We start from the raw sequence: 25,157 nt of genomic DNA, 5'->3' as shown, positions 1-25,157 counted from the left end.
CCTGTGTCACTTCGCAGGTGTATTCTAGAGTAACTTCTGTCCTGATGTGCTGTTGGGGGAAAATAATACTATTATTCAACCACTGGAGGTTCAGTCTATTACTGTTCTCTTTTCTTGGAGGTGGAATGGATTTCTCCAGAGAGGAAATTAGATTTTTCCTTCCCTTTCACTCTGTCTCTGTCCTGGGCTTTCATCAATTGTTGGTTGTCTGTGCACCACAGTGTGTGTGATAACCTTTACTTCCACGAGTTACTTCATTTGCTGTTCCCTAATAAACTGTATTTTATACACGTGATGCTTCTTTCCTTCTGGTGACAGCAAAGGCAATCAAGATGATGTACTTCTTGTCTAAATTTGTGCAGGAATGAGTGCTGGCTTAGCCTGGGACGTTTCAGCCAGAACTGAATCAGAAGTGTGCTAATTGAGAGCTGAGAAGTCTATGTAGCCCAAGGGTAGGGTCTAGTAACCAAGGGGAAATTTGTGTCTATAAGCAGATATGCTGGATTTTATTTTCCTGTCCCCCTTGCAGCCAGCTGCAAATTTGCTGGGAGTTATTGTTGGTTTTTGCTGGAATTTTATCTGGTCAGCTAGCCAAAAGCTAGCTTGGGGGCCTTGTTATTGTAGGAGTATCCAGTGAGATGATTTGTTTACAGCAGAGGGCAAATCCCACAGAGAGTGTTGGAGGAAGACAAGGTCCCAGAGGTTTGAGAGAGCTTGGTGGGAATTAGGAAACACAGCAGCAGCAGGGACAGGGTCACCTCCCAGCAGTCTTCAAGATCACTGTGACGGAGGTGGCAGAGCTCACCGTGCCAAAAGGGTGACCTCAGGGAGCACGGAGGTGGTGGGACGTGCTGGAGGTGCTGAACAGCTTGGGAAACTAAATACTCTTAGAGGTTTTTTGCCTTTCCTTTTGTGCTCTGATGAAAAGCAGAGTCCAAATGCAAAATTCTTTCTCAAGGTCACATCCTGCGCTTGACTTTTGGCTGAGCAGAGCAACTGCTGGGGCTGAGGCAAAAACAGCCTTGGTGCTGTGGGTTGTTACTGCCACTGGGAATTTCTGGTGTCCCACATTTTACACCTAAAGCTATGTTGCCAGAGATTTCTCCTCAAATTATGAGTGTTTTTCACCTGAGCCTCAGGTTTTTTCTCTCTTTAGAAGCAGAGGAACATCTCAGAGGGGTGCTTAGATGGAAGGAATTAAGAGTACTGGGTATGCAGTAATATAGGGAAAACTGACAGAAACTGGGGGATTTTGTTTGTTTTGTGTTGTTTTTGTTTTTTTTAATATAATGTGCAACTGTGAGTGTGAATCTAGAATCAGACTGTCACCTTGGGGATTTTTTTCAGTGTGAATGCTGTTGGCCAGACTTCAAGTGCTTTGTCTTGGCCATTTTCTCCAAGGGATACTCCTATATAATTACAGTCTTGGTGGTTCACAGATGGAAACTGGGCAGGGAGAGAACACTGGAAAGGTTTCAGATGGAGCTAAAACTTGCACTGTAGAGCAAGAATTTCTTTGTATTTTGGGTCTGGAGATGGGCGAGTGAATGCTAGAGAGTTGTTCAAGCAGTGCAATGTAGCCTCTTTTTCCTCTAGATATGCTATTTGCAAATGACTTAACTTCTTTATTTTTTTAAATAGAAGTATTTGCCTTTCCTCCTTGTGCAAATGTTCTGAGAATAAATGTCAGTCTTTTAAGACAAACGAGGTTTCTGAAATCTGAAACAGATCATTACCAGTGTGCAAGTGTGAGATCAAGTGAGAAAGGACAGGATGTGGCTCTCAGCCCCTCCATGGCACAGACAGCTTGCCAGGTGGGATTTGGAAGAGGTGTGCTATGCAGGGCCATATAAGCTGATGTCAACCTGGTAATACTGCAGTTCTTCTCAGTCTCCTGACTGTGTATTCATAGACTGCTTCTTCCACAGCTGCAGGTGGAGAGGATGGGAGAGAAAAAACAGTTGGAAATGGGAGAGGACAGCATTTCAGATGTCAGGCTGTGGCATACTTACATGATTTTATTTCACTTTCACATCTTTTCAGAAGAGGTTGCCTGAAAAACTGTTGTGAGGGATAGCAGCCCAGTTTGTCCATCCCAGTGCCAGGGAGAGAAGCTGTTAGCAAAGACATTTTGCCCTTTCTGATGTAAAGTCCTTGTCCCTCTTGTCACCGGTGCCTCTGCTGTATTTGCATTGGCTAACCTGCTGTCTGACCTGTGGTTTTACCACGCCTCTCTTTGCTGATGCCCAGGACAGCAACAAGGCAGTGGGGCTGAGCCCCCGGGGCGCTGCAGAGGTTCTTCAGTAGCTCCCTCACTCACACCCCAGCAAACCTGAGTGCCCGTGGGTGTAACATATCCAGCCCCAGGACCCAGTTTCCACATTCCCCAGCCAGAGGTGCAATATGCTGCACAAGGAGTCTCGTGTTCAGTGCCTTGTGCCTATGGGGCCCAGGTCTGGATGACACCTGCGGTAAGACAGCTGCCCTCAGGCTGGCTTGTGCTTACAGCAGTGTGGAGCAGTTTTGCCTTAGGGGCTGTCTGGGTCCAGCTTGTTTGTCCACTGCTGCTGAGTGCCTGTTGCCTGTGAGAGAGGCTGTCCTATGTGTCCTGAGTGTGCCTGGTTTCACTGCCCGAGTACCGCAGGTTGGATTTGCACGCAGGTTTCAACTTGCCCCTACGATCACTTGCCTGGGACTTAAGGAAATTAGGCCTCAGCTAGATCTGCTGCTCTGACTGAGCTGCGTGGAGCGGAGATGTTGGGCAAAGAAGCAAAATCCTTTACATGCACGTCTTCTTGCACACACGAAATTTTCCAAGAGCAAATGGATGTGTCTGGGAGTTTTTGGCATTGATGAGGATTTCCATGAGTAGTGTGTATGATGAGGGTTTGCTCCACGCTCCACCAAGTAATTGAGATGGAAACATTTTCATTGATTCGAGGAGCTGGAGCTTGCTTGCCCCATTTGCCATGGGTGGGCAAAGCTCATCTCAGCCTTGTAGTGATTTTGTCTGAGTCGGTAGTTTTGTCATGTGAACTGGGTGGAAATTGTTGCAGCCTCAGAGGCCTGGTGCCTGGGTGCATGGAGGCCCCAGTGTGAGCATCAGCTCGGCGCCTTTCCTGCTGCTGGGGCAAGGCTGCTGCAGCGGGTGGCTTTGCTGCAGAGGTGGGAAAGGGTTGACTGATAGATGCTTGCTAAAAACTGCAGTGCTGAATCTTTTATCATATAAAATTGAAGCCAGATATGTTGGAAAGTCAGTAGGCTGTCCTAATATGTAGAACACTTCAACAGAGATGTGGCATTTCATATGCTGCTGGTGTTGCTTGAAAGTCACGCTCCCCCTGCTACAGCAGGGATTATTTTTTTGTCATCTCCAGCTTTTTTAGAGGAAAGGGCAGAAACTGATCATATGCATGTGATAATCCAGAGAAGAAAATAGAGGGTAAACAATCTCTGAAGCTGTTTCCTTTCTATGAAATGAGTAACTGCTGCATGTGGAGTTTTCTACTGTGCACCAGTGACTTAATAACATACACTTTTATTATTTGGTCACCTCTCCCTGACTTTATATAAAAGTTGGTATCTCGGTTATTTTTATATTTACTTGATACTAACTTGAGCAATGCAATTAAAATGCCAAAGCCTTACGTATCTAATGCAGACTTCCCGTTTCTATAGCAACAAAATTCGACCTTGTACTTAAGGAATATTGGAGTGTGAGTAACTGTGACTTTAAGGTTTAGAGAAACAAACAGAAGCACTTCATATTTGGAGATTAGAGAAATAAAACGGAAGTGACCTCTTTGCATAGAACAAAAAAAAATTCCTAGGCTTGGGATACTTCATTAGTAAGAATGAAACCATATTATTGTCATAAGGAGCTCTGTGTTTTAATCTTGTTTACCAAACTAAAATGTAAAAGCCTTTTATAGCATGTGAGAGTCTTTGAGGGCTTTTTGTCCCCAGTTTGTTTCCAAAGCTGCTGTGTTTGTGGTTAGGCTAATGAAAATTTGGGCTGCCTGACAGCAGATACATTTTCCTTTTGCGCTGGCAAAAATCCATTGGTAATTTTGCATTGGCTGAAAATAAAGGGAGCAAAACTTGTGGTGTTTAATCCTACATTTGATCTACAAGCTAGTTCATTGTCAGTTAGTTTAAATCTGTGTCACAGTGATAAATGCAAACTGCAGGTTAGAGAGTGAATGAAGGAGCAGCTGTCATCTCTTCCTATTTTCTTGCAGCTTTTCAGTTGAAATTTTAATAACCATTAAGTTCTAATTTAAAACCACCATAGGAAACACCCCATAGAAAAGCAACAATGCTGATGGCAACATATCACAAATGTTTACTGGCCTCTTTCTGTATCAGCATTCCAATGAGTGCTACACAACATTTGTGGCAGGTTTATTGAGCTAAAGTATTAATCTGTGCAAGTGAATGTGGGCAAATGGGAAATATGAAATAGAGGCTTCTATTGCAATCTTACTGGTGAAAAAAAATCCAAAAGCCAGTCCAGTTTTTGTGTTTTCTGTTTCTTCTGTGACTTTCTAAAATTTTGTTGTTAGGCTGCGATTCTGATAAATTCATCTTCTGATCTGACTGAGCAAAACCAGCCAGAATTCAGGGTTTAAGGAAACATTTGATCTAGTGAACTGAGTTTTATCTACTCACTTGTCACAAGACAGCTGAGGCAACCAAACGGTGAATTGTCACTGTTTGAATTGACAGTTGCCTGATAAATTGCCCCACAGCAAAAGGAAGGATGGAGGACAGGATAAGACAGATGGGAGGTTGGCTTGTTTGAAAGTTGATCAAGATAAGCTATTGGGAAAAGCAAACCCAGAAACAACACGCTCAGCAAAATCCAGCTTGGAATTGGCTGAGTCGGAGCATATTAAGCTGTGGGCAGGTGGCATCCCATTTGAGCTGGGAGCCTGCATCCTGCTGAGAGCTGTGCTCTTCTGCCTCCCAGCAAACTGTTAGGAAAGGCAGGTGGTGTCTCTGAGAAGTGTAAAAAGGCATGACCCAAGATCTTTGGCTTGTGTTTAACTATGCATTCCCTTTTAAAAATAAACACCTTATTATTTAGCAAAATGCTTCTCTAGGCAGAGACTGAAGGCAATCTGGCAATGAGGATAGAGCAGGTATATGGAAGTTGCAATGTTTGCACCACAGACACCTGTTAATGGGCTTCTCTAGAGCCTAAATATAGGAGGAAGCAAAATATGTTTGACTCTGCATAGCTTTGACCAAAACTGCTGAAGGACAAGAACTCCCTTAACGTTTCCAAGAGATGCTCTGGGAGTGTCTTTGCTGGTGGGGGCTGACTGTCTGTGTACTCTGTTTCAGGGATAGAGCTCTGTCCTCCCAGGCACCGGTTCATGATCACCATGGTGGCAAGCTTCATCGAGATGGCAGGGCAGTTCCTCATGCCAGGGCTGGCTGCCCTCTGCAGGGACTGGCAGGTCCTCCAAGCAGTCATCATCTGTCCCTTCCTGCTGATGCTGTTCTACTGGGTGTAAGTATTCCTTCCTCCTGCCAACGAGCTCCTGGTGTTACACAGGGGAGATGCTCCACTGTTGGGAAGTGTGTGTACTTCACAATACATGTGAGCCTTTCTCTTTGTTCTTCCATTCATCTTGTGCAAATGCTTGACTTTAAAATAAGAAAGAATAACTTCATAATCTGCTGTAGCATGGACATATGCTACAGCAGTGGGCACTTGGGAGATAGTTCCCTTTCCACTGAGGTGAAGTTGTATTTTGTTATTATTCTGGCTGTCACTTCCCCTTTAAAGACTAAAATAGTTCTTGAGAGGATGCATCCCAGCCTAGCTGTTGTCAGATTGTGACTGCATGGCTATATTTTCTCTTAATACCTATGTCGTGGTTTTGGACGGACACTGTTGGTTTCTTTGATCCAAGAAAAATTACAAATAACATCTGTCAGCCCTGGAACAAGCACACTTGGATGTTTTGTCTGCATGAGGTAGTCGGCCCTGAGCTAGACTTGATTTTGCCCAAATTAGCACAAGCTATGCTGAAGTCTGGGTGGCTGGCCTGTGCCAGGCAGTGGCTCGGGATTGCTCCTACAAGGAATTCCCCACTCCCAACTGGTCCCAGTCCTCTCTGCCTGTGGCACTGTGGTGTTGGTACGGCTGTCCTGAGACAAGTAGGATGGTTTTCACCTTGGGAATAGTGCCAGGTCTGTCCCCACCATGACATTACAAACATTCCTAAAAACCTTCCTTTGTTGTTCTGTCTTAACAGTGACACGCAGTGGCGGCGTAAGACAACAGAGGCTTATGAGAGCAGTGTTGTACAAAACCATAACAATAAGAACACCAACAGGTTTAAAATACTGGGTTATTGTACACTGAGAAAAATTAGTAAAAAGGCCACTACCCTGCGCAGGACCAAGCTTGTTAGGTACCATGGTGAGCCTGGCTGTAATGCCTGACAAGTTACAACATGTAAGAAGTTGTTACAGTATGTAACAGTTATATTTTTGTGTTAATTTCTTACAGAGCCCTCCTGTGTTGACAGTAGTAACCCTCAGTGGGGATTTCACTAATTATTCCCAAGGTAGACATGCTTGCCACAGCTTGGGCAAAATGCGCACTCAGGAGAGTTAGGAGTCCCTTGCAAGATATTGGCAGCAGAGGCGGGGGTTTACCCCTGTATTCCAACATACAACATTTAAATAGCCTCATCTTGGAGGTGTTAATCTTGATAAATAACAGAGTGTTTTTGTTAACCTATGATGCTGTTCTTCCCTCCCTTACCTGCTGTATGTTATACACATGCTGGTCTGCTCCAAACCTTCATGTAGTAATGCCCACCAGCTGAAATACCTGATGTCCACTACTGGAAAAACACAATATCAAACAGAATTTTTACAGACATCTGTGTCCAAAAGGATGGCACAGTAGGATGGAGATGCCTAATGAACATGGCATGGAGAACAAGCATCCTTCAGCAGTCTTCTGGAGGCCACGTTTTCCAGGTGGCTTTGGCAGGGTCTCACGCATTCCTGTTGAGAGGTCATTCCTGAGTGACATTGAAAGGGACAGGAAATGCTAAAAATTATTCTGTAATCTGCAAGAGCTCTGTGGCTTTTTAGCTGGGCAGGGCAGGCAAACCAAGCTGATAAGTCCCCCTTATACACTGTGGAACACAGCAGCTTGATAAATAGTGGTAATAGCCAGAGGATCAGCATTTCTGTTGCCCAAGGTTTGTGCATTTGCAGAAATGAACCTTGGTTGGAATTCCTCTTTAATTATATTGTCAGTACAGTATGTACTTTTCTCTTAGGCTTTTCGCTTCCATCTGTTGTGTATTCTCTGGGAAGTGTTACCATTTTATTACCACTTTCTTTCCTCCCAAATGGAATGTGGACCCACAGCATGTGTTACTGATAAAGGAAGAAAACTAACTGATTGGTAATAAAAGAAGAACTGGAGAACTGCACTACTTGTTAATTCCTCATCATGTACCCAAAGCAGTGAGTCCAATAACAGATGCTGCAAATAGCCCCTGTACTGCCCCCTCCTTCCTCTGTACTCTCTTTACTTCCATCTCCTGCTGTTAGAGTGCTGTTTGCTCCTCCAGGACAGGGCTTAGCCCTCTTCCCACCCATGGTTTTGCTCTTCTGTCAGCCACATGCACATGGCAGGACATACAGTCCCTAGGAGGTGCATGACTGAGTGGATTAGGAAGCTGGGCGTGGATGGGGGAAAAATGAGAGGCAGCAGATTTGTCCAGGAGGGATGGGCAGATGGGCTTGGATAAAAAAGCATGGAGTAGATGCTCCTACTGAGCTCTTAGGTCATTCTGGAAGGGCAGAAAGGCACCCTTGTAAGCCAGACATGGGCACAGGGTTTGTGTCAGGTGTATAAAGATAATTTAATAGAAGTTAGGCTCCTTTCAAGTTCGTGTGTGTATCAGAGCCATAAGGGAAGGGGAGCTCCAGTTATACAGAGAATGTATTTCTTCTCCTTTGAACAAAGGAAGATCCAGACAGGATGATGCCATGAATGTCAGTAAAGGCATCAATAATTTGAAATAAACTCCTGCTTCACTCTAACCAAAACTGAAAGAAATGGGAAGAGGTGGCTGTTTTTTTTTCTGGTGCTCTTAGATAGGACTTACTTGCACCAAGACACAAAGTTGCAATAACTGGGTTTGTTGACCTGAGGCAGACCCCTCACTGACAACACATTACAACCTTTCCATGGGCATCTATTTTCCATCCATCTGTACAGAATCACAGTTCTCCTTCCAGCTACATGTGGTACCTTCCTGGTCCTTGTCAAGGATTCTTCTGTACTCTAAGGATTTCTCAACTGGGGATCTTTTTTTCCCCAGTGTGCCTTTCAATCATCCCCCTCTCCCAAGCAGCAGCAGCTATGGAACTTCTTTTCCTTGACTGTAAAAGCATGGCCCTTTCCTTGCTGATGGAGGAAGTAGCAGACTATCAACCAGCTATTCAGAGAAAATGCTGAAAACCAAAACCTTCAGCAGGAAGGAGGGCATGCATTGGCTGTGCTTCACCAGGGACAAACTGCACACCTCAGAGCAGGAACACTGAGGGAGCTTGATGTACTGCTCTAAGGGAGACAGGAAACGAAGGATGGGGTGGCACAGAGGGGTTGTGGTCATGCTCTGTTTAAAACAATGCAGCTGATGGTAGCTGTAAGCCAAAGGAATGACACAAAAGGTGACCAAAAGCTGAACTTTGTCATATTAGCTCAAAAATATGTATTACTTTTCACAGCCCCTCCTATGCTAATGGCTGAAGTCACCCAAATTCCAACCTAAACATGAAATGACATCACCTGTAACTTAACCTTTTCCCTTCTCTCAAATAAAACACTATAAATGTAGCTTGAGGAAGGTCAGAGGAGACTTCGCCTTTGTATCCTGGGACCATCGATGGGCTGTACCTATCTTCTCTCTCAACACCTGTTGTGTAGGACCCAAACACTCAGCAATACCAAGTGCTTCTTCAGGAAATTCAAAAAGCAAGCTTGTGTTTGTGATCATGCTTTTAGTGCTATTTAGTCATCTCACAATTTAATGCATTTCTCAATGGCTCTATTATTCATACTTTAAGTATTATTGGTGTGTTCTTCCAGAGACAGTGTATTTATCAGCAACCCAAGAACCTGCATTCCTGTTGCTGAATAAGTGACACTTTTGCATCTGACTGAGAGATTTATTGAACGTGACAGAACTTCTGCCCTGGCCATGAGAGGCCATTGGGTGCAACCAGACTTAGTGTGTCACACTGAGAATTTGTGACTGTGGGAGCTCTTATTGAATGGGACTGGACTGATGACCTGGACTCAAGGCAGCCCACGGATTTTTAAGTGTCCCTAAGGAACCTCTCACTGCTCACACTGAGTGATGGGGCACCTGAAAGATGCTAGGCTTCAGCACTTCCACTTTGAGAAACCTGCAGGAGCCAGAAGATAAGAGATATGTTTGTCCCCAACCTGTGACGCCTGTCCTCATGGCTCCTTTCCTTTCCCTACATGTGGGTGGTCATCACAGGACTTGTTGTTTGGGACCTGTAAGCAGACTGTTGAAAATCTAAAACTTATAGGCTGGTGGCTGAGGCTGTACCCTCTCCAGGCAGGGCCAAGCATGCAGAGATTTTGCATTCAAAAAATTCTTAGTACTTTTAAAAAATGCTTTTTCTTTACAAGACACTCTGCTGGAAGATGTGCCAAATCATCTGTGCAGGATGAGGGGTAGTAAATAAGCTGTCAAGCTGAATGGCTGTCATCATAGTTGTTATATATTTTTATTGGCTGATAACATTTAGATTGCTCTCTGCCTGAGTTCTCTCCTTTTTATTTCTTCTTCCAAAAATACTTTCTCTATCTCAGTTGGAGGCTTTGCAAAGGCATCTTCCATATTGTATCAGCCCTAAGAGACAGTACGATAATGGTACAATTAACTGCTTAGAAGTACTAAGAAGAAGTACAAGAACTGGGCAGTATCCACAGCAAAGACCAGTGCTTTATGAAGGAAATTTGAGGTTTTATTAGGTATTTGAAGTTAAAAGTAGTTCTTAAATTTGTTTTTAGTAAGGTCTTTTGGAAGAGTAGTAAAAACAAGGTCTTAACGTGAAAAAAAATATACTTATTGAGTGAGATCTGAAAGTTTTCATGTCTATAGAAGTATGGAAGATTTTGGGGTTTTGTTCTAAGAGCTACGTATTTCTTTTGATTTTGTATTAAAATAAACTCATTTGGAAAAAAAGGGAGAGTGCCAGTTAAGCTCACTAATCTGGTTAATATCAGCACTTGAAAGAAACTGCATGGAAAACTCACTTTTTAAACTGTATGCATGTATATATTTTTAAGGCAATTAACAAAGTATTATCTTTAGTAGGGGAAGCTTATCATCCTAAGAAGTAATTCTTTTCTTTCATCTGTCTTTAAAAGAGAACCCAAATTACTTCTGTCAGCTGTTTTCTTTCTTTGGTCTGAATTACCATGTGTGAACTGCACATCTCATTCATTCCCTTCTTGGCAGCAAATTCTATTGCAGACAGTGCTGCCTCTTCCTCTCATTTATTTCCAGCTATATTAATGGACAGAGCATCTGTAATATGTTATAAAATTCCAATGTGTTGTATTTTCATGTGATAGGATATTTCCTCTACAATTTGTGAATCAGGGTGAAAGAAAATACCATAAATTTGCACATTCTGAATCTGGTTTTGCTTTTTTTTTTTTTATAAGTTAATCTTCTGTATTTTGAAATAATTACATAGCTTCTGAGTGGTTAAATGAGTAGCTGAAACTCTACCAGTTCATCCTCTGACAGAACCTTGGAAGCAGCCCTAACCTGTTTTCCCTCTTTAAAGTATTTTCCCAGAATCTCTTCGGTGGTTGATGGCTACACAGCAGTTTGAGGCATCCAAGGAACTGATCCTTCAGTTCACGCACAAGAACAGGATGAACACAGAAAGCGACATCAAAGGAGTGGTGCCTGGTGAGTTGGACAGACAACTGCAAATCCCCCAGCTCTTCTCTAAAGGCTGCACATGGCACTACTACCCAGAATTAATCTATTTATTGCCTGCAAATCATCTCATCCATTCATTCATTCATTCTGCTTTTCTTGAAAATCCATTCCAAACTCCAGCACTGTGTTAAAAAGTACATGGCCTGTTGAACAGTCCTAGTAATTATAGTCTTGTCTTGCAGTGCCATGTGTCTTTAGAGACATCTCTTGAAGAATTTTACCACGGCTACAAGAGTGCGCCTTCAGCTCTGTGTGCCTCTGGAAACTGTTAAGGAAGCTGCTTGCTGGGATCCTGCCCATCACCCAACACTTACTCTGTTGGTTTGGAGAAGCAGCAGCACTCAAATCCCCTATACTAAAGTACCAGCCCCATGGGAAACTTAAACTACATTAGAGTTTCTCTTTAAAACCTTGCTCCAAGAGCTGTTTTGCTTTCCTCTCCTGCATCATCTGAGTGATGATGCTGCTTTAGGGATGGGGGGTTGCTGCAAGTGACAGTTTTCACTTGAGAGTCTAAAGTATCAATTCCGTGGTTTTACTGATGCTTTTGGAAAGAGCTGGCTCCTCTCATCACTGAAATTGTCACTGAAATAGCCAAGATCCTGTCTTGCAGGTTGCTGTGCAGAAGAGACCCTGTGCATCTCTGTGTGTGTGTTTGTCTTATTACAACAAAGGCAAAGAGCTTCTGGATCTTTATCTCACTAATGCTCCTGTCAGATTTGGTTCAAGCTCCCCTTTTCCTTCTCACAGGCTTGATACTGCCCATAAACACCCATTCTGCACTGTGATTTGCAGTCTGTATCAGACTACCCAGTTGTCAGAAAATGGTGGAAACATTTCCCACTTTTCCAAAACTACCTGTTCTGACCCCGGGGGCTGCAGGGGAACCTCAGCCAGTTGCTCTGCCAGTGAGTGGATGTGATGCTTCTGCACTTGTCTGATCCTTGTCAAAGGTCTCTGGGGTAGTTTCTTTCAGTCAGTGTTAAAGGCATCAGTCAGCACTGGAACAGGCTTAGTCCAGGGTAGAAAACTGTCACTATTAACGTCAGTGCCTAATGAATAAAGCAGTCTCCATCAGCGAGGAATGAAAAGCCCAGTTCAGGATCTCTGCTATGCTTACCCAGGTCATAGGTGTGATTTTTGGTGCAGTCAGCACACCGGTGTTAATTAGCTGGCTTGCATGTAATTGTGTGTCTGGGGTTACAGTTCCTGGATCTACACCACACAACATGGCTTTGCAGTATAAATACCATTTTTCTGGTAAAGTTCTGAAAAGCATTAGGGGTGTGAGAGCCGTCATTAACCTGTTGATGGGCATCCCCCTCCCCCCCACCTCATTTTTGCAGGTCGTCCTCAGAATAGATGATGGATCTTGAGAAATTATAGGTCCCTGAGCCAACAATTGGTTTTGGAGTTTCCCAAAGAATTCCTAAATTTGGCTTTTTTCAGTCAGCTTCTTGAATTTGCAGATGAAATAAAATGTATTTTAGGGGAAAGAAAAAACAAATTACCTGAGTTTCCTTTAAGGAAAATAATAAAGACACAACTGTGTGCTTGAGGGATTTAGTTAAGCCATGTATAATGGTATTGCCCATGGAGGAATGCTAAATGTCAAAATGGCTTTATGACTATTATTTGTGACTGATTACTTTTCTCAGCAGTTTCATGGCAGGAGTACACTCCTGTTTAAGGAGGTGACTCCCTTTCATGAGAAAAAAAAAATGATGAGATTGTTGGGATTTTTTATTTCTTCCCTCACTTTTTCTCTTTAAACTCTTTCTGCAGCCCCACACTTAAGGGCTTTTCTGATGCAGCCCTGGAGGGAAGCTGCATTTCTGTAGGAAGAGAGGAGCAGTACCAAAAGCATGAAATAAGATGAACTATAAACTACTGAAGGAAAGACCACCTCTCTCATTCTGGGTGCATGGGGGTGTTGATGATCTGAGTGAGGACAGGAGACTAGTAGGATTCTTGAATTAAGAATGTGAACAAGCTGCAGACCTTGTATCTTGCAGTGGGTCAGTAAGGAAGAGGAACCCTCTCTCTGCTCTTGTGTGCTGTAATAACATGCACATAGCTGCTCTAGCATGGAATGTGTAGAAAACTGGTACTTGTCTGGGAGAAAGGATGCCATTGAGCCTGATGCAGATATCCCTTGTTTTCCCTTGATTCCATTGTTGAGCTTTCCTATCTGTGTGGAGGGATTTTTGTTTGTGATTTGTTTTATTCTTTGTTTTCCATCTGAAAGGGCTGGAAACTGTTTTGCTCTAGTTAGGGGCCATTGTGTTGCTGTTTATTATTCCTCGCCTCATTGTTGTAACAGCCTCCTGTGATTGAATTACTCCCAATGCATTTAAATGATAAACTGCTCACTTGCAGTCCCTTCCAGCTGAAAATCCCACTGTAATTTTACTCATACATACCAGTAAAATTAGTGTGTCTGATATAACAGATAATTACAGGAGTTTCATATATACCTTGGCACTTGATATGAGTTCCATCGTAAAAAAAAAGTAGCATTCAAATGGACAAAGTATTTCTGGGATGCAAGAAAATTTAATTTTGAATTGCTCTCCAAGCAATGAACAGGCTGATTTTCCTTTCTGAAGAATCACACCGTTTCCACTGCCTGCTGGAAGACTTTGCTCGTCCATTTGGCTACACTGCCTGTAGTGGAGAGTGCCACTAACCATCTGTAGGGGCTCTTTGTTCCATGGGGAGGTGCCCTGTGTGTGAGGTGGGGGAGAAAAAAAAAGGAAGCAAAATTTATCTACTGTTTTTGTCAGTCTTTGGGTTGGAGTGGTTGCCAGTGCTCTCCTGGGATGTCTCTAAACACAACAACCAAAAGTCCAGACAGTGATCCAGCTGCAGCTGAAAGGTCCAGCTGTAACAACCCCTGCCAGGAGAAAATGAGGGTGGGCAGCTGATGGGCAATGCCCAGCCAGCAAGACAGAGTGAGAGAGTGCTTAAATAGGAAACAAATTAAAGTGAGACAAGGTACATTGGTAGGAGTCTGAAGTGTTGTGAATTTACATTGCCCTTATCTTCAGTAGCCTGTCCCAGGGCTGATGTTGGCTGCATAAAAGGATCTTTTTTCTCAGCAGCTTTAAATGGTCTTATTTTTGAGTGTTTGGTGTACCTTGTGATTTTGGGCAGGAATAATTTGCCTTAATAATGAGCTTTTCGGGTTTATGTGGTGCATTTTCTTTTTTAATGCTTAAGAAACATAGGTGAATTAGACCTTGATAAATCACCCCTAGTATGTTTTGACTCAAAATTTCACCAGTTAGCTTTAAACTTTGCCCTCTTTTAGAAATAAAAGTTTAAATCTGTTTTTGCATCAAGGAAATTATTTTTATTCAACTGTGTATTGAAATGTCATTTTTAAAACAGGCTGTCTGAATTTTGTTGGCAAATGTTTCAAAACATTACCCAAAAATCTCATCTTCAATCATGAGCAAATTAAATATTTTGATAAAATCAGTTCAGTACAGATTTTTCACTACCAATTTCTCCAGAAATTTCACCATCTCTTCCTTGTTCCCCTGCAGAGTGAGAACCAGGACAGTCATTTTGACCTTAGTGTCATAAATACTAAGGAAGTATGAAGATTATTTAACAAACAGGAGAAAATAATGTTTAGGGGAATTGGAAATCCTAAAGCACCAACCTCCTTACACCTTTTAAAGGTGGCCTTACACTTTAGGTGGCTTTCATTATTTTTATAGAATGCACTCTTTTTCTTTGTGTGGGGTTGAAGGGTCTGTTTGCTGCCTGGAACAGATTGTCTTCCGCAGGCTGACCTTTGCTGCACCGGCACCCAGCCCTGCCGTGTTTGGGTGCCCTGGGAAATGCTCCGCTTGGAAATCTCCACTTGAGACACTGCTGGATCAGCAGCTACCCAGGTGTCACACATGATGCTTCCATGGAAACCCACCCCTGTGCAGTTCTCTTTTGGCTTCCCCTGTGTGGGGAGACCTTTCGGGTGCTTCTTAACATGAAAATTGCTGCTTGGCCAGGCTGAAAAACAAATCTCCCTTTCTGCCCGTCTCTGGATGGAAACACAAGCCAGAGGTACTCCTGTGGGCAGAGAGGTTATAGCTGTTCCTTCCCAAAATTCCCTTCCAAGCTTAGAGAAATAATATTGATGTAATCACACAAGGTGGACAGCAAAGCTAAAGCATCCAAATAGATGCCAGTACTTTAGCATGCAGAACACAACATGGAGAGGATGAAGGGGTGTGGTGGTGATATGGGGGTACTCTGTGTGTGTATGTGTATGGATCACAGTTAGGAAACCTGTGGTTTTCAGGGACTTTCCCTCTGAAGAAAAACAATTAATTATCTTTTACCTTTCTTCCTGCTGAGCAACATGCTGCCATTACTTTTCTTTAAACATATGCTATTTTTCTGTTTTGTTTTGCTATATATATATTTTATTTTTCCTAAGCATGAGGCTTGAATCTGTATAATTATATTCATTTTCCTTTTCCACTGTGTAAATAGCAGAGGGAAGGGTGAAAATACCTTATGTCTGAAAGTCAGTCTCTTTCCCTATAAAGCTTTATTCGTATCCTTAGACGATCACACCTATTACTACACTACTGGTTTAAAGCTTGTGATAGATGAAGAGTGTATTAGCTAGAGAAGAAAAACAAGTTTCCTGGCTCCACAATACAGGGGATTCCATGTGATAGTGAAGTACAAACCTGCCAGATGTCCTCCTTTGCCAGATCCTGTTTCTTGGGTGTTTAATGGTGCTAAACTTAAATGTTCCATGCAGCTCCCAGAGGGTGGTCAGATAAATGTGGGAAATGTAGTTAAAATAGTTCAAGGTGCTGCTTGAAGGCGGTCTATCAGCCACAGAGATTTCTGTCTCAAAATTTAAAAAAATAAACAAAAAAAACCAAAACCCAGACAATGATTTCTGTTGTCCTCTTGTATGTTAAATCAGTTTCAGGAGGGTCTGGGTTTCTCCTGCTGGACCTCTGCTGTCCAGCACCAGGAACTGGTGGAGTTTGTGCAACTCTTTTAGGATGTGCAGTAATGATAGTGATTAACAAGAATAAAACTGGTCAGTTAGGTCCTCTTCTCCTGGCTGGGTCTACAGTAATGGAAGAGGAGAGCCCATGCATGCCCTGACTGTATACTTAGCAAAGGTAGTAATGATATCTGACAGTATCAGGTTTTGGAGGGATCAGGGGGAAAGGGTGCATTCTACTGACAGTGTGCTTTTTGATGCCACTGGGAAAAGCCAAATATGCTAGAAAATTTAAAGGGGGAAAAACAAAACATAAAAATAAAAGAAAGAAGAGGGAGCTATCAGCCTCTATTTCAGTTTGAATGACTCTTTCTCACTAGTTGAGTCCTCTGCAGACTCTCGCTGGCTGCACTCCAGCCTGTTGATTTGTGCCCCACGGTCACACTGGCTCTTTGTGCACAGTGCTTTACCTATCCACCCAGAGGATCCAGCTTTACAGGGCAGGAACCATGTGCAGAGGGCTGGCAGCAAGCCCTGGTGCTGCTGGCATTTCCCCAGCCCATGGGCACCAGAGGAGAGAGGACTGGTGAGTCCAGATGTGGATGTGAAGTGTAGGAGGGGAAACCTCAAGAACCAAATGGAAGTGGGTGGAGAGCAGTGTGAGTGGACCAGTGGCCAGAGGAGAGAGGAAATAAGAGACTTTAAAAAGTTGTGGTAGCAGAGAATAAAGATAGCTGGAGGGGACTTAGAGAGGCAAGGACAAGGGACTGGGGGAAGTAATAGAGGCAGAGCATTCTGTAGAGGAAGAGCAGAGGAGAGTTAGAGCACAGAGACTCTAAGGGGCTCTAAGCCCCTCAAAGGGGCTGCAATCATCTGCTTCCCCCTCCTTCCAGAGTAAGCTGTCAAGCCCAAAGATTCAGTCTCAGAACTCTTCTTTTGCAAAATCCACTCCTAAAATGTTTGCTTCACCCCTCCCTGCTGCCCAACTCACTTGCTCAGCTTGCTGAGGTTCCCTCCATAGCTCCCACAACAGAGAGCAGTAATGCATGTGTGGGTACCTGCAACCTCCTGATGGACACAGCTCCACACAGGGGCATTGGAGGTGCTCTTTGTGTTGTTGTTGGGGTTTTTTTTTTTAACACTGATGATTTTAGAAGAATGTAAGCATTGACGAGTCATGCTCTGGGAAATGCAAGAAGTCAGGTTGCCTGGGCAACCCCTGCTTGGCCTCCTTGCATGAAGGCATGATGATACAGCCTTTAATAACATGATTACGACCTATTTTTTTCACAGGGCATAGGATGGACGAATCAGTGCATAGGATGGACGATGATGTGGGAATGAAGCTGTTGTCTGTTCCTCATTTGTTGCAGAATTTGGAAGGTGTGTAGTGAATGAGGCAGAGGGTTGCAGAAGGAAAGAGGACAGTGTTGGGGAAATGAAGACGAATACCTCCTGAAGAGCTGTACTCATTCGCTGGGTCTGTCAGGGATGTTCTTGTACAATGATGGAGATTTTCCTGGAATCAGGCCCTTTCAGTGCTGTCACTAATCACAATTTTTTCAGTGTCTGTCTCTAGCGTGCAATCCTGGAGCTTGATTTGCAGAAAGATGGGAGCATTTATATCAGCACCTACAAGGGGTATTGCTGCATGATGTTTTTCCTCTTTCTGGACACCAATCCTCTCTATTTTATCTCCCTGTCCACAAAACAGGAGTAATCTTTGTCCTTACTCTTAGAAGAAGGCGGTAGAGATAATTTCATTTGTATTTATGAAATACATGTATATTCTGACAGCACTGTAGGAATGTCTCTAAGGAAATCTATGATATTTTGTACTCACTGGGCAGTTTGGATAATGAAGCTGAGGGGGTACATGTTGAAGTGGAAAGGCAGAGATGTCTTTAACACACCTGTCCCTTGGATGACTGTAGTGAAAATTCTGGGGGAAAAACTGATGTGTGATCATCTAAATGCTGTATCATAATGCACATGAGCAATTGAAAATTGCAACAGCAACCTTATGTTTGACTTTCTGATCTTTTTGGAATGTAATTAGAAACACAGGATTGAAATTAATCATTGCAATCAGTCCTTAGCTGTTACAGTTACAGAGTTGCTGTTATGAAAGGAGGTTAATTTTAAATGCTATAACTATTTATGTCCAGTGCTTTTGTTACAAGGCCATTCCAGTCTCCATATTCCTCTTGTACTGCAGGTACATTTTAGCATTCAAGTCAAATACACTATAGCTCTCTGGGTTTGTTCTTTTTTCCCTTTCCCATTTGCTCCTGTCTGTGCCAATCTTAAATCTCTTTTTCCTCATGCTGTATGAGAAGAGAGCAGCCCTATTCCTGTACTGAGATGAAGTTCTCTATTTCCTCTCCTTTTATAAATGGGCTTGCTGGAGCTTTAGTTTCTCAAATATTGATGACCAGAATTGTAAAAGAATTCCAGTATTTCATTGTTTGAATTGAAAATACCTCATGGCTGCATTAAACTGGTGCCATATAGTTACTTGTGTTCAAGTAGTACATAACCAAGTCCAACACAGGTTTTGCTTATCTTCCACCAGAAACATCTCCCCTTCAATTCTCTGAGAATTTTGCCTTGTATTTCACATTTTCACTTGCTTTTGCCACACACTGGATCTCAAGCTCACCCAGTTCTCTCTGACAAGTCATTTGTGTTGTACTTACCTTTGGTAGTAAGGTAATGCCTCACTTTGTCACCTCCAGACCTTATTGGTACATTTTTTTGTCAAGCTCCCTACTTAGGTTATTAAACAAGATTTTGTTATTATTTTAAATAAGATGAATCTTCCCTACGAGGGATACTAAGACTGCTAATGTCCTGCCGTTCACTTATCATTTCTATTTTTCCATCCCTTATTGCTCTCTGCCCATCAGTCAGTATTTTACCTACTTCATAATTTCTGTATGTGGCTTGAGAGATGGACAGAAGTCCTGGAAGGTCTAAATAAACCCATGTACCAGTAACTCTGTCTGCCAGAGAGTAGATTACTTCACCTCTGTGTTTTGGACTGGTCCGGCTCCTGCTGCAGAGCTGTCATGCTCCAGAGATTGATTGAGTCTCTGTGCTAGGTTTCCATAGATCTTTTCATGTTCAAAGAGCTACTGACAATATCGTTTAGCAGACAGAAAAATCCAGCAGAAGTCCATCACCACAGGACACTTGTCATTTTGGACATAATTTTTCAGCGGCTTGATTTGGGCTTTTGTCTGTTTTGTCTGTGCCAAGTGGTGCAGAGATGGGTGGCTTCATCTGAATGCTTTAAAGATACTTTCTGATTTCAAAAGGCATGCTCCCGAAATGCAGAGGGTCCCATGAGAATTCGGCAGCGTCGTGAGTTGGAAGCTGGTAGGGTTCCCCTTCCCATGAGACTTTTTTTAAAGTCTGCCAGTGAATAGTTCTAATTTCCACTGAGATATAAAGAGTTAGCTTGTTGACAGTTTTCCTACCGAGTCCCTGAATAGGAAGCCCAGAGTGTGTGGGGGCTCTGGAGTATGAGAAAATTTATTAGGGGGCTCTGAATAAATGGATAGAAATATTTTTATATTCCACACTTTCCCTTTTGATAAATCAAAACTGAAGCATTTAATGCAAATTCCTTCTGTATTGGTGACTTCAGTATAAAATGAAAGAGTAAGCTGGGAGTACAGGGAGTCTTTCTGATGTTAGTCCTGGGGGAGAAATAGTTTGCTTCCATGAGGCTTTAATAGGCTTTGGTTTGACTTTTATTATCTTAACTTTGAACCTATGAAGTCAGTCAGCCTGAGAGCTGTCACTCTCCTGGTGCTCATCAAAGTCAGTCAGAGTGGGTCCTTTCATGCAGGCAGGCTCCCTCCGAAGACAGCAGGTCACTTACATGAGAGACAGTTCTGTAGCTGATGACTTTTTTGCAAGTCACATAACTTATTTGTTCCTATTGGAATGATATTTTGGTTATTGCAAGTCATAGATTTTGCAGTGCAGTGGGAATTTTTGGTGAATATCTCACTAGTACTCATAGAAACAAAGGAGGAAGAAAGCCATCAGAAAGATGGATTGTGTTGGAGACTTGGAGACAAGTCATTCATCTAAAGCAGGTGGCTTAGATTTGGAGTTTTAACAACATCAAACAGGGATGGAGGCATAAATAGCTGGTAGAGTCATAAGGCTCTCAATAAAAAGCCAGGTTCTGTTTACATTCTCTGGTATAAGGTTTGAGGACAGATTCTTTTTTCCCTCTTTTTTTTTTTCCCACCCCTCCCTTTTCCCCATCTCTTTTTAATGCTTGTAATGCTGTTTCATCTGGAATTGAGGCATTTTTGTATAGTGCTGTGATGTATCCATGGACTATAACCCCCATGAGAGCAGAAGCAAGGGGCCACTGCAGAAAGACTGCTGTATGAGTAGGGTAGAGAAGGGGTGAGCTCCCCATCATGAGTGATCCTCGCTGCAGCTGACACAGGAGGTGTTTGACAGTTCACATAACCAAGTGAGCCTTTACTTGAGGGCAGAACAGCAGTTCAGTGAAAAACACTGATAAGAACTAGTTCAGAAGCACTGATTTATGAGAAAGGATAAAAGGGGGGGCTGAGTGCACAAGAGACGGGTTCATGACAATAACAAAGAACATATGTGTCATGGGAACCCCTGATGTATGAACAAGGCAGGAGTGGAGAGCAAAATAATGTCCAAAGAAAACTGTAGCCAAGTTGAGTGTTCCTTCTCTTAATTTTATTAAGTTGTGGCTCAATACAGCATGTATTTACAAGCAAGTCTACTCTCTGTCCTGAAAGAAAAAAGTAAAAATTTCTCTGAGAAACAAACAAACAAAAAACCCTATCAGATTAAGAAAATCTGAAGAATATTGCATATGTACCTTCTGCTGACAGAGGATGAGATGTTTTACTTAATAGGCTAGATCTGGTCATTCTTAGTTTGAGAGTGAACTCTTTTGTCCACATGAAATCTGTGCAGTATGTGTTGTTTGGGTAGTGATTTTCACTGTTGCCCTTCAGCTGAAATAGTAAACACCTACCAACAGCCTTTCAAAACCCTTGTGCTTTGTCTAGTGCTTGCTTTGACTTTTTTTGCTGTAGAAGGTTTGGCCTGGGCTTAATCGTGGCTTTTACAATTATGTTTTATCTAACTGCTTCCATTGTTCTGAATTATTTTGTTCCCACTTACTCCTTCCTAGAATCTTGCTACTAAAATTATTTTGAGCTTGTTCTTTGAGATTAGGTTCCATTTTTTTTTTGTTGCTTATGTTTTAATGTGGCCCCGATCCACTGCTGAGCCTGAAGCGGGCTTCTGTAGTACAATTATTAATTTAACCAGTTTCTTCTTTTGCTCCACCTTCGTTTTTCTGCTTTTGTGAGCTTCATGCTGCATAGATTCTGGGGAGAAACTGCCATTATCAGGTTGCTAGAAAAGTAGTATAGCAATATTCTGCATAAGTACAATCACTACTGTGAAATACCCTTTGTTGCTTTTGTTGGAAGCCTTCTCCGTAGTTACTCTAGAGAGAAAACCAGGAGTGACCTGTGAGCAGTTAATACCTCAAGAATTTGCGTGTCAGTAGTGTTTGTTTGATTTATTATTTTTGTGATGCACTTCTCAAATAATAGCTAGCAAATGTGTTTTTTGTTTAGTTTGTAAATTCGAGTGACTTTTTTTTTTTTAACCCCCTCCCTCCCCCCCACCCCAGCTTGCTTTTATTTTTCTCCTGTCTTGCATCTCTTTAGGAAGTTGCTATTCAGCAGAGTAAAACAGAGGTCAGGGCAGGCCAGTGTGGGCAACTGAGGACACCCAAGCTCATTGAGTATGCACGAAGGGAACACGTGCACACTTCACAACAGGACCATGCTGCTGCCTTTAAATACAGTCCGGCTAGAAAGCAGCAGTGAAAGCCTTTACCCCAAAAAACAGATCTAGTCTGTGCTCTTGGAGGGCATTATTTTTGTGATGCTTCTTTATAGCTACAGCTTCTCCTGCTTTTATTGGACTTGTTGCTCACTGACCCAGTAGCTTGGAAACAGTGGCTGCTTTGGCATGCTTGGGTAGGTGTTCAAGCTCTAACTGAATGGTAATTGGGAAATAAGCAGTGCCCTTCATTATTGTCCTGTGCCAGCAAGGGTATCAGATGCAAGATTTGTAAGGCTTGTGTGTTATTTCAGCATTGCAAGGAAAAGTTCACTTGAACTGCCCAGCACTGGAAGGACATGGTGGTGCTTTAGTTCTGAAATGCAAAGACACCACAGCTGCTGATGCCCAGTGATTTTTATTTAAAGAAATGTCTTAACGTTTAGGACATCCATCAGGAAAGTCTTAAATATTTGTAAAGGGAACGGAGTAGAAAATGGATGAGATGATGTAGTGTCCTGGCCACTTCATTCTGAAACTTGTATTTGAACAAACTTCAAAAGTTACCCATGAAAAATGAGTTTGAGCTCCAGTCTTTTCCATGACTTTTTAGGTATGCATTTCACAAAGGGAGCAGAACCTGTAGCTGCAGCAGTGCAGTCCTCCCTGTGGAGCGGTTTGAAAATTAACAGAATCCTGAAGTTCTTCAAGAAATTTGCGATCATGCTTGTTGGGGCCAAGCTCCATACTGCTCCCACTTTACATACATATTTTTAACTGGGAGGAGGTTTGGAGTGTGAAGGAGTTCTTATTTCTTTTGCCCCAAGAAGATGAAGGGAAGCCTGGAAGAAAAGGAGGAACCTGTGCTGGACTTTAGGCAGGCAATTCAATGTTTTTATAGTTCCTATTAATATTATCAAGAGTGTTGTGCTCTCCAGAATATCCCTCAGAATATCTTAGTTCACAAGTAAATCTCCTTCTTCTCCTCACTGAAATGATAATTCTGATTTGGTTTGTTTCAGAGCTGGAGAAGGAAATCACCAGGAGACCGAAGAAAGTCTGCATTGTTAAAGTGGTGGGAACAAGGAACCTGTGGAAAAACATTGTAGTGTTGTGTGTGAACTCGTAAGTCCAGTCTCTTTGTTTAAATAGTTGTGTGGTCAGTGAACTGGAGCAGCAATGGGAAGTGATGAGGGAGCTCTATTATTTCCTACTGTGAGACCCTTCACTAACATCTCTGATAAATGATCCTGGAAAAAACACCAGCTGTTGCAGGGAACCATATTTTTTTATGGCAAACCTGGAGAAGATCATTGGCTGTTTCAGGCAGCAGAACTGCATCTTCTCAGGTGCCGCGCTGCAACTACATTGCTGTCACCAGTGGTCTCGTGTGGCCATGTGCTGATAGGTGCTCGTGCATTCAGACATCTGCTTGGTATCCCAGGTGAGAGTTTTTGAAACCATTTATGCCCCAGGAGTGCAGTTCAACTTGTTTACATCTGATAGGGCTGTGGTGCAGAGGAATATGTTGCTTGCCAGTAAATACAAGATGTTCCCTCATGTAACAGCTGTGCTTGGTGGGTCTTCAAAGGTAGATTATGAAGTGCCTCAGCACTCCCAAATTATGGCAGGGTGTCACAGAGAGAATGTGCACTCCTCAACAAAGCAATGTGATGCTTGCCTCCTAAGGCTTCAGTTTGGATATGCTCATGTGAGCAAAAACAAGCATCAGTCTGAGGATTTTGCAGGTTACAGGCTCTGAGACCTTCTGCCCAGAACTGAACACCTTGTAAAGAGGAAATACATTGGCTTGCAAATTCTGGAGGGGCACCAGTAGTGCATTTTCTAATTTTTCTATCTTGTAAAATGCCCATTTGAATTTTTCATTTTTTTTTTTTTTTCAAATGGGAGATGAGGATGGAGAAGACTGGGAATCCCCTTTCTCTGATGAGTTTCAAATTATGTAGCTCTCTTGTGGCTTTTTCTTCCTCACTTCAGGGCACTACTCTGCAGCCCTCACTCCTGTTAGCAGGCTTATGGATCAGTCATCACCCAGGGGGGAGATCCCCTATGCTAGGCAGATATTCACCCAGAAGCACACAGACCTCAGGGGTCAGTCTCCAGTGTTATTGGTTGCAGAACCAGCTCTGGTTTTACGAGATTTGTGTCTGTCTTCCACCCACCAGTGAGGGACTCCCTCTGTTCTGAAAGAGTGCTTTCTTCTCTGGTTCACCAAGTACATTGAATAGACAGTGTTAAATGTATTTGTGAAAAATGTTTACATGGGGAATTCTCCCCTTCTCCTTCACCCACATTAATTTGTGTATTTGGAAATTCCCTAAATCAGAACTAGGCAGCCCAAAGAATAACTTCTGGCATTAGCACACAGAGGCTGTTTGCCATCCAAGCTGAGCATGAAGCAGATGTACATCTGAGGAAATAGATTTCATGTTTGTTTTTAAGGGGTGAAAAAAAAATTATTTTACTTCTGTTATTCCTGTTAGACAGGGCTGTGCTGAATTTTTAAGATGTGGAGAAGGAACCTTTTGCTGGGAACAAAAAGAAGTTAAAGGACACGAGGATTTAGTTTTAAAAGTAACTATTCTGAGCTGCTCACCAAGAGAACTGAGTAATTCTCAGAGAACAGGCTAGAAAGCAAAGTCCAATGATACAATAATTTAGTTTATAAGTCATGGCCTCAACAGCAACTTCTGCAACTGTGTTTGCATGCATAGAAGAGAAAGAAGAAAAACTGGTTAACTCTGCCTTTTTATTACTACTGTTTTGCTGATTAATATTTCTCTTACGGGAGGAGTCAGCTATAATCTAGTTATTCAAAGCAAATGTCATTTTTGTGTAACAGCAAGCACTTGTATTAGGTTTTTATCAGGGCCAAGGTGCTTGGTATTGAGGGTGGGGTTTTGAACTAGAGCATTGATTCACAAGTTTGCAAGAGAAGCTCCTCAGGCCTTGGGCTGTCATGCACTCCGTGACTGTGTATCCACCCCCGCTGCTTCTATGCTTATTTTGATATCCAGTTTACACTGACAGAGCTTCAAATTCTTGGCCTTCAGAAGGATAGAAGTGTATCAGTGTAATGTACCTGCCATTCTTTTTTTGTTGTTGTTTTTTTGGAGACCTGGATCTGTGCCTCCCACTCTCTCAGGCACTGTTAATTTGTGCCATGAGATTTGTCATTTGGCTTGCATAAGTGCCAGAGACAGGAAGTTCTTCCTGGCAGAGGTACTTGAGCTGCAGTTGCACCC

General features: G+C 42.7%; 1 protein-coding gene across 2 annotated transcripts in view; it reads left to right on the top strand.

Annotated features, from left to right (window-relative positions):
• Positions 1-25,157, top strand: part of SLC22A23 (solute carrier family 22 member 23) — a 108,482-nt gene that overhangs the window by 68,446 nt on the left and 14,879 nt on the right. The window contains exons 4-7 of one of the 2 annotated variants that reach the window (XM_088056591.1): positions 5,350-5,518; positions 10,879-11,006; positions 17,314-17,403; positions 22,914-23,016. In XM_088056591.1, coding sequence (XP_087912717.1) covers positions 5,350-5,518; positions 10,879-11,006; positions 17,314-17,403; positions 22,914-23,016 — 490 coding nt within the window. The remainder of the gene's footprint in view (positions 1-5,349; positions 5,519-10,878; positions 11,007-17,313; positions 17,404-22,913; positions 23,017-25,157) is intronic. The other variant, XM_005525351.3, reaches the window with a different exon arrangement.

The sequence above is a fragment of the Pseudopodoces humilis genome, chromosome 1, assembly GCF_049639895.1.
Source record: "Pseudopodoces humilis isolate 2021_Gansu_Grassland_sample_001 chromosome 1, ASM4963989v1, whole genome shotgun sequence".
Lineage (NCBI taxonomy): Eukaryota > Metazoa > Chordata > Aves > Passeriformes > Paridae > Pseudopodoces > Pseudopodoces humilis.
This window is presented reverse-complemented; position numbering and strand designations above follow the sequence as displayed.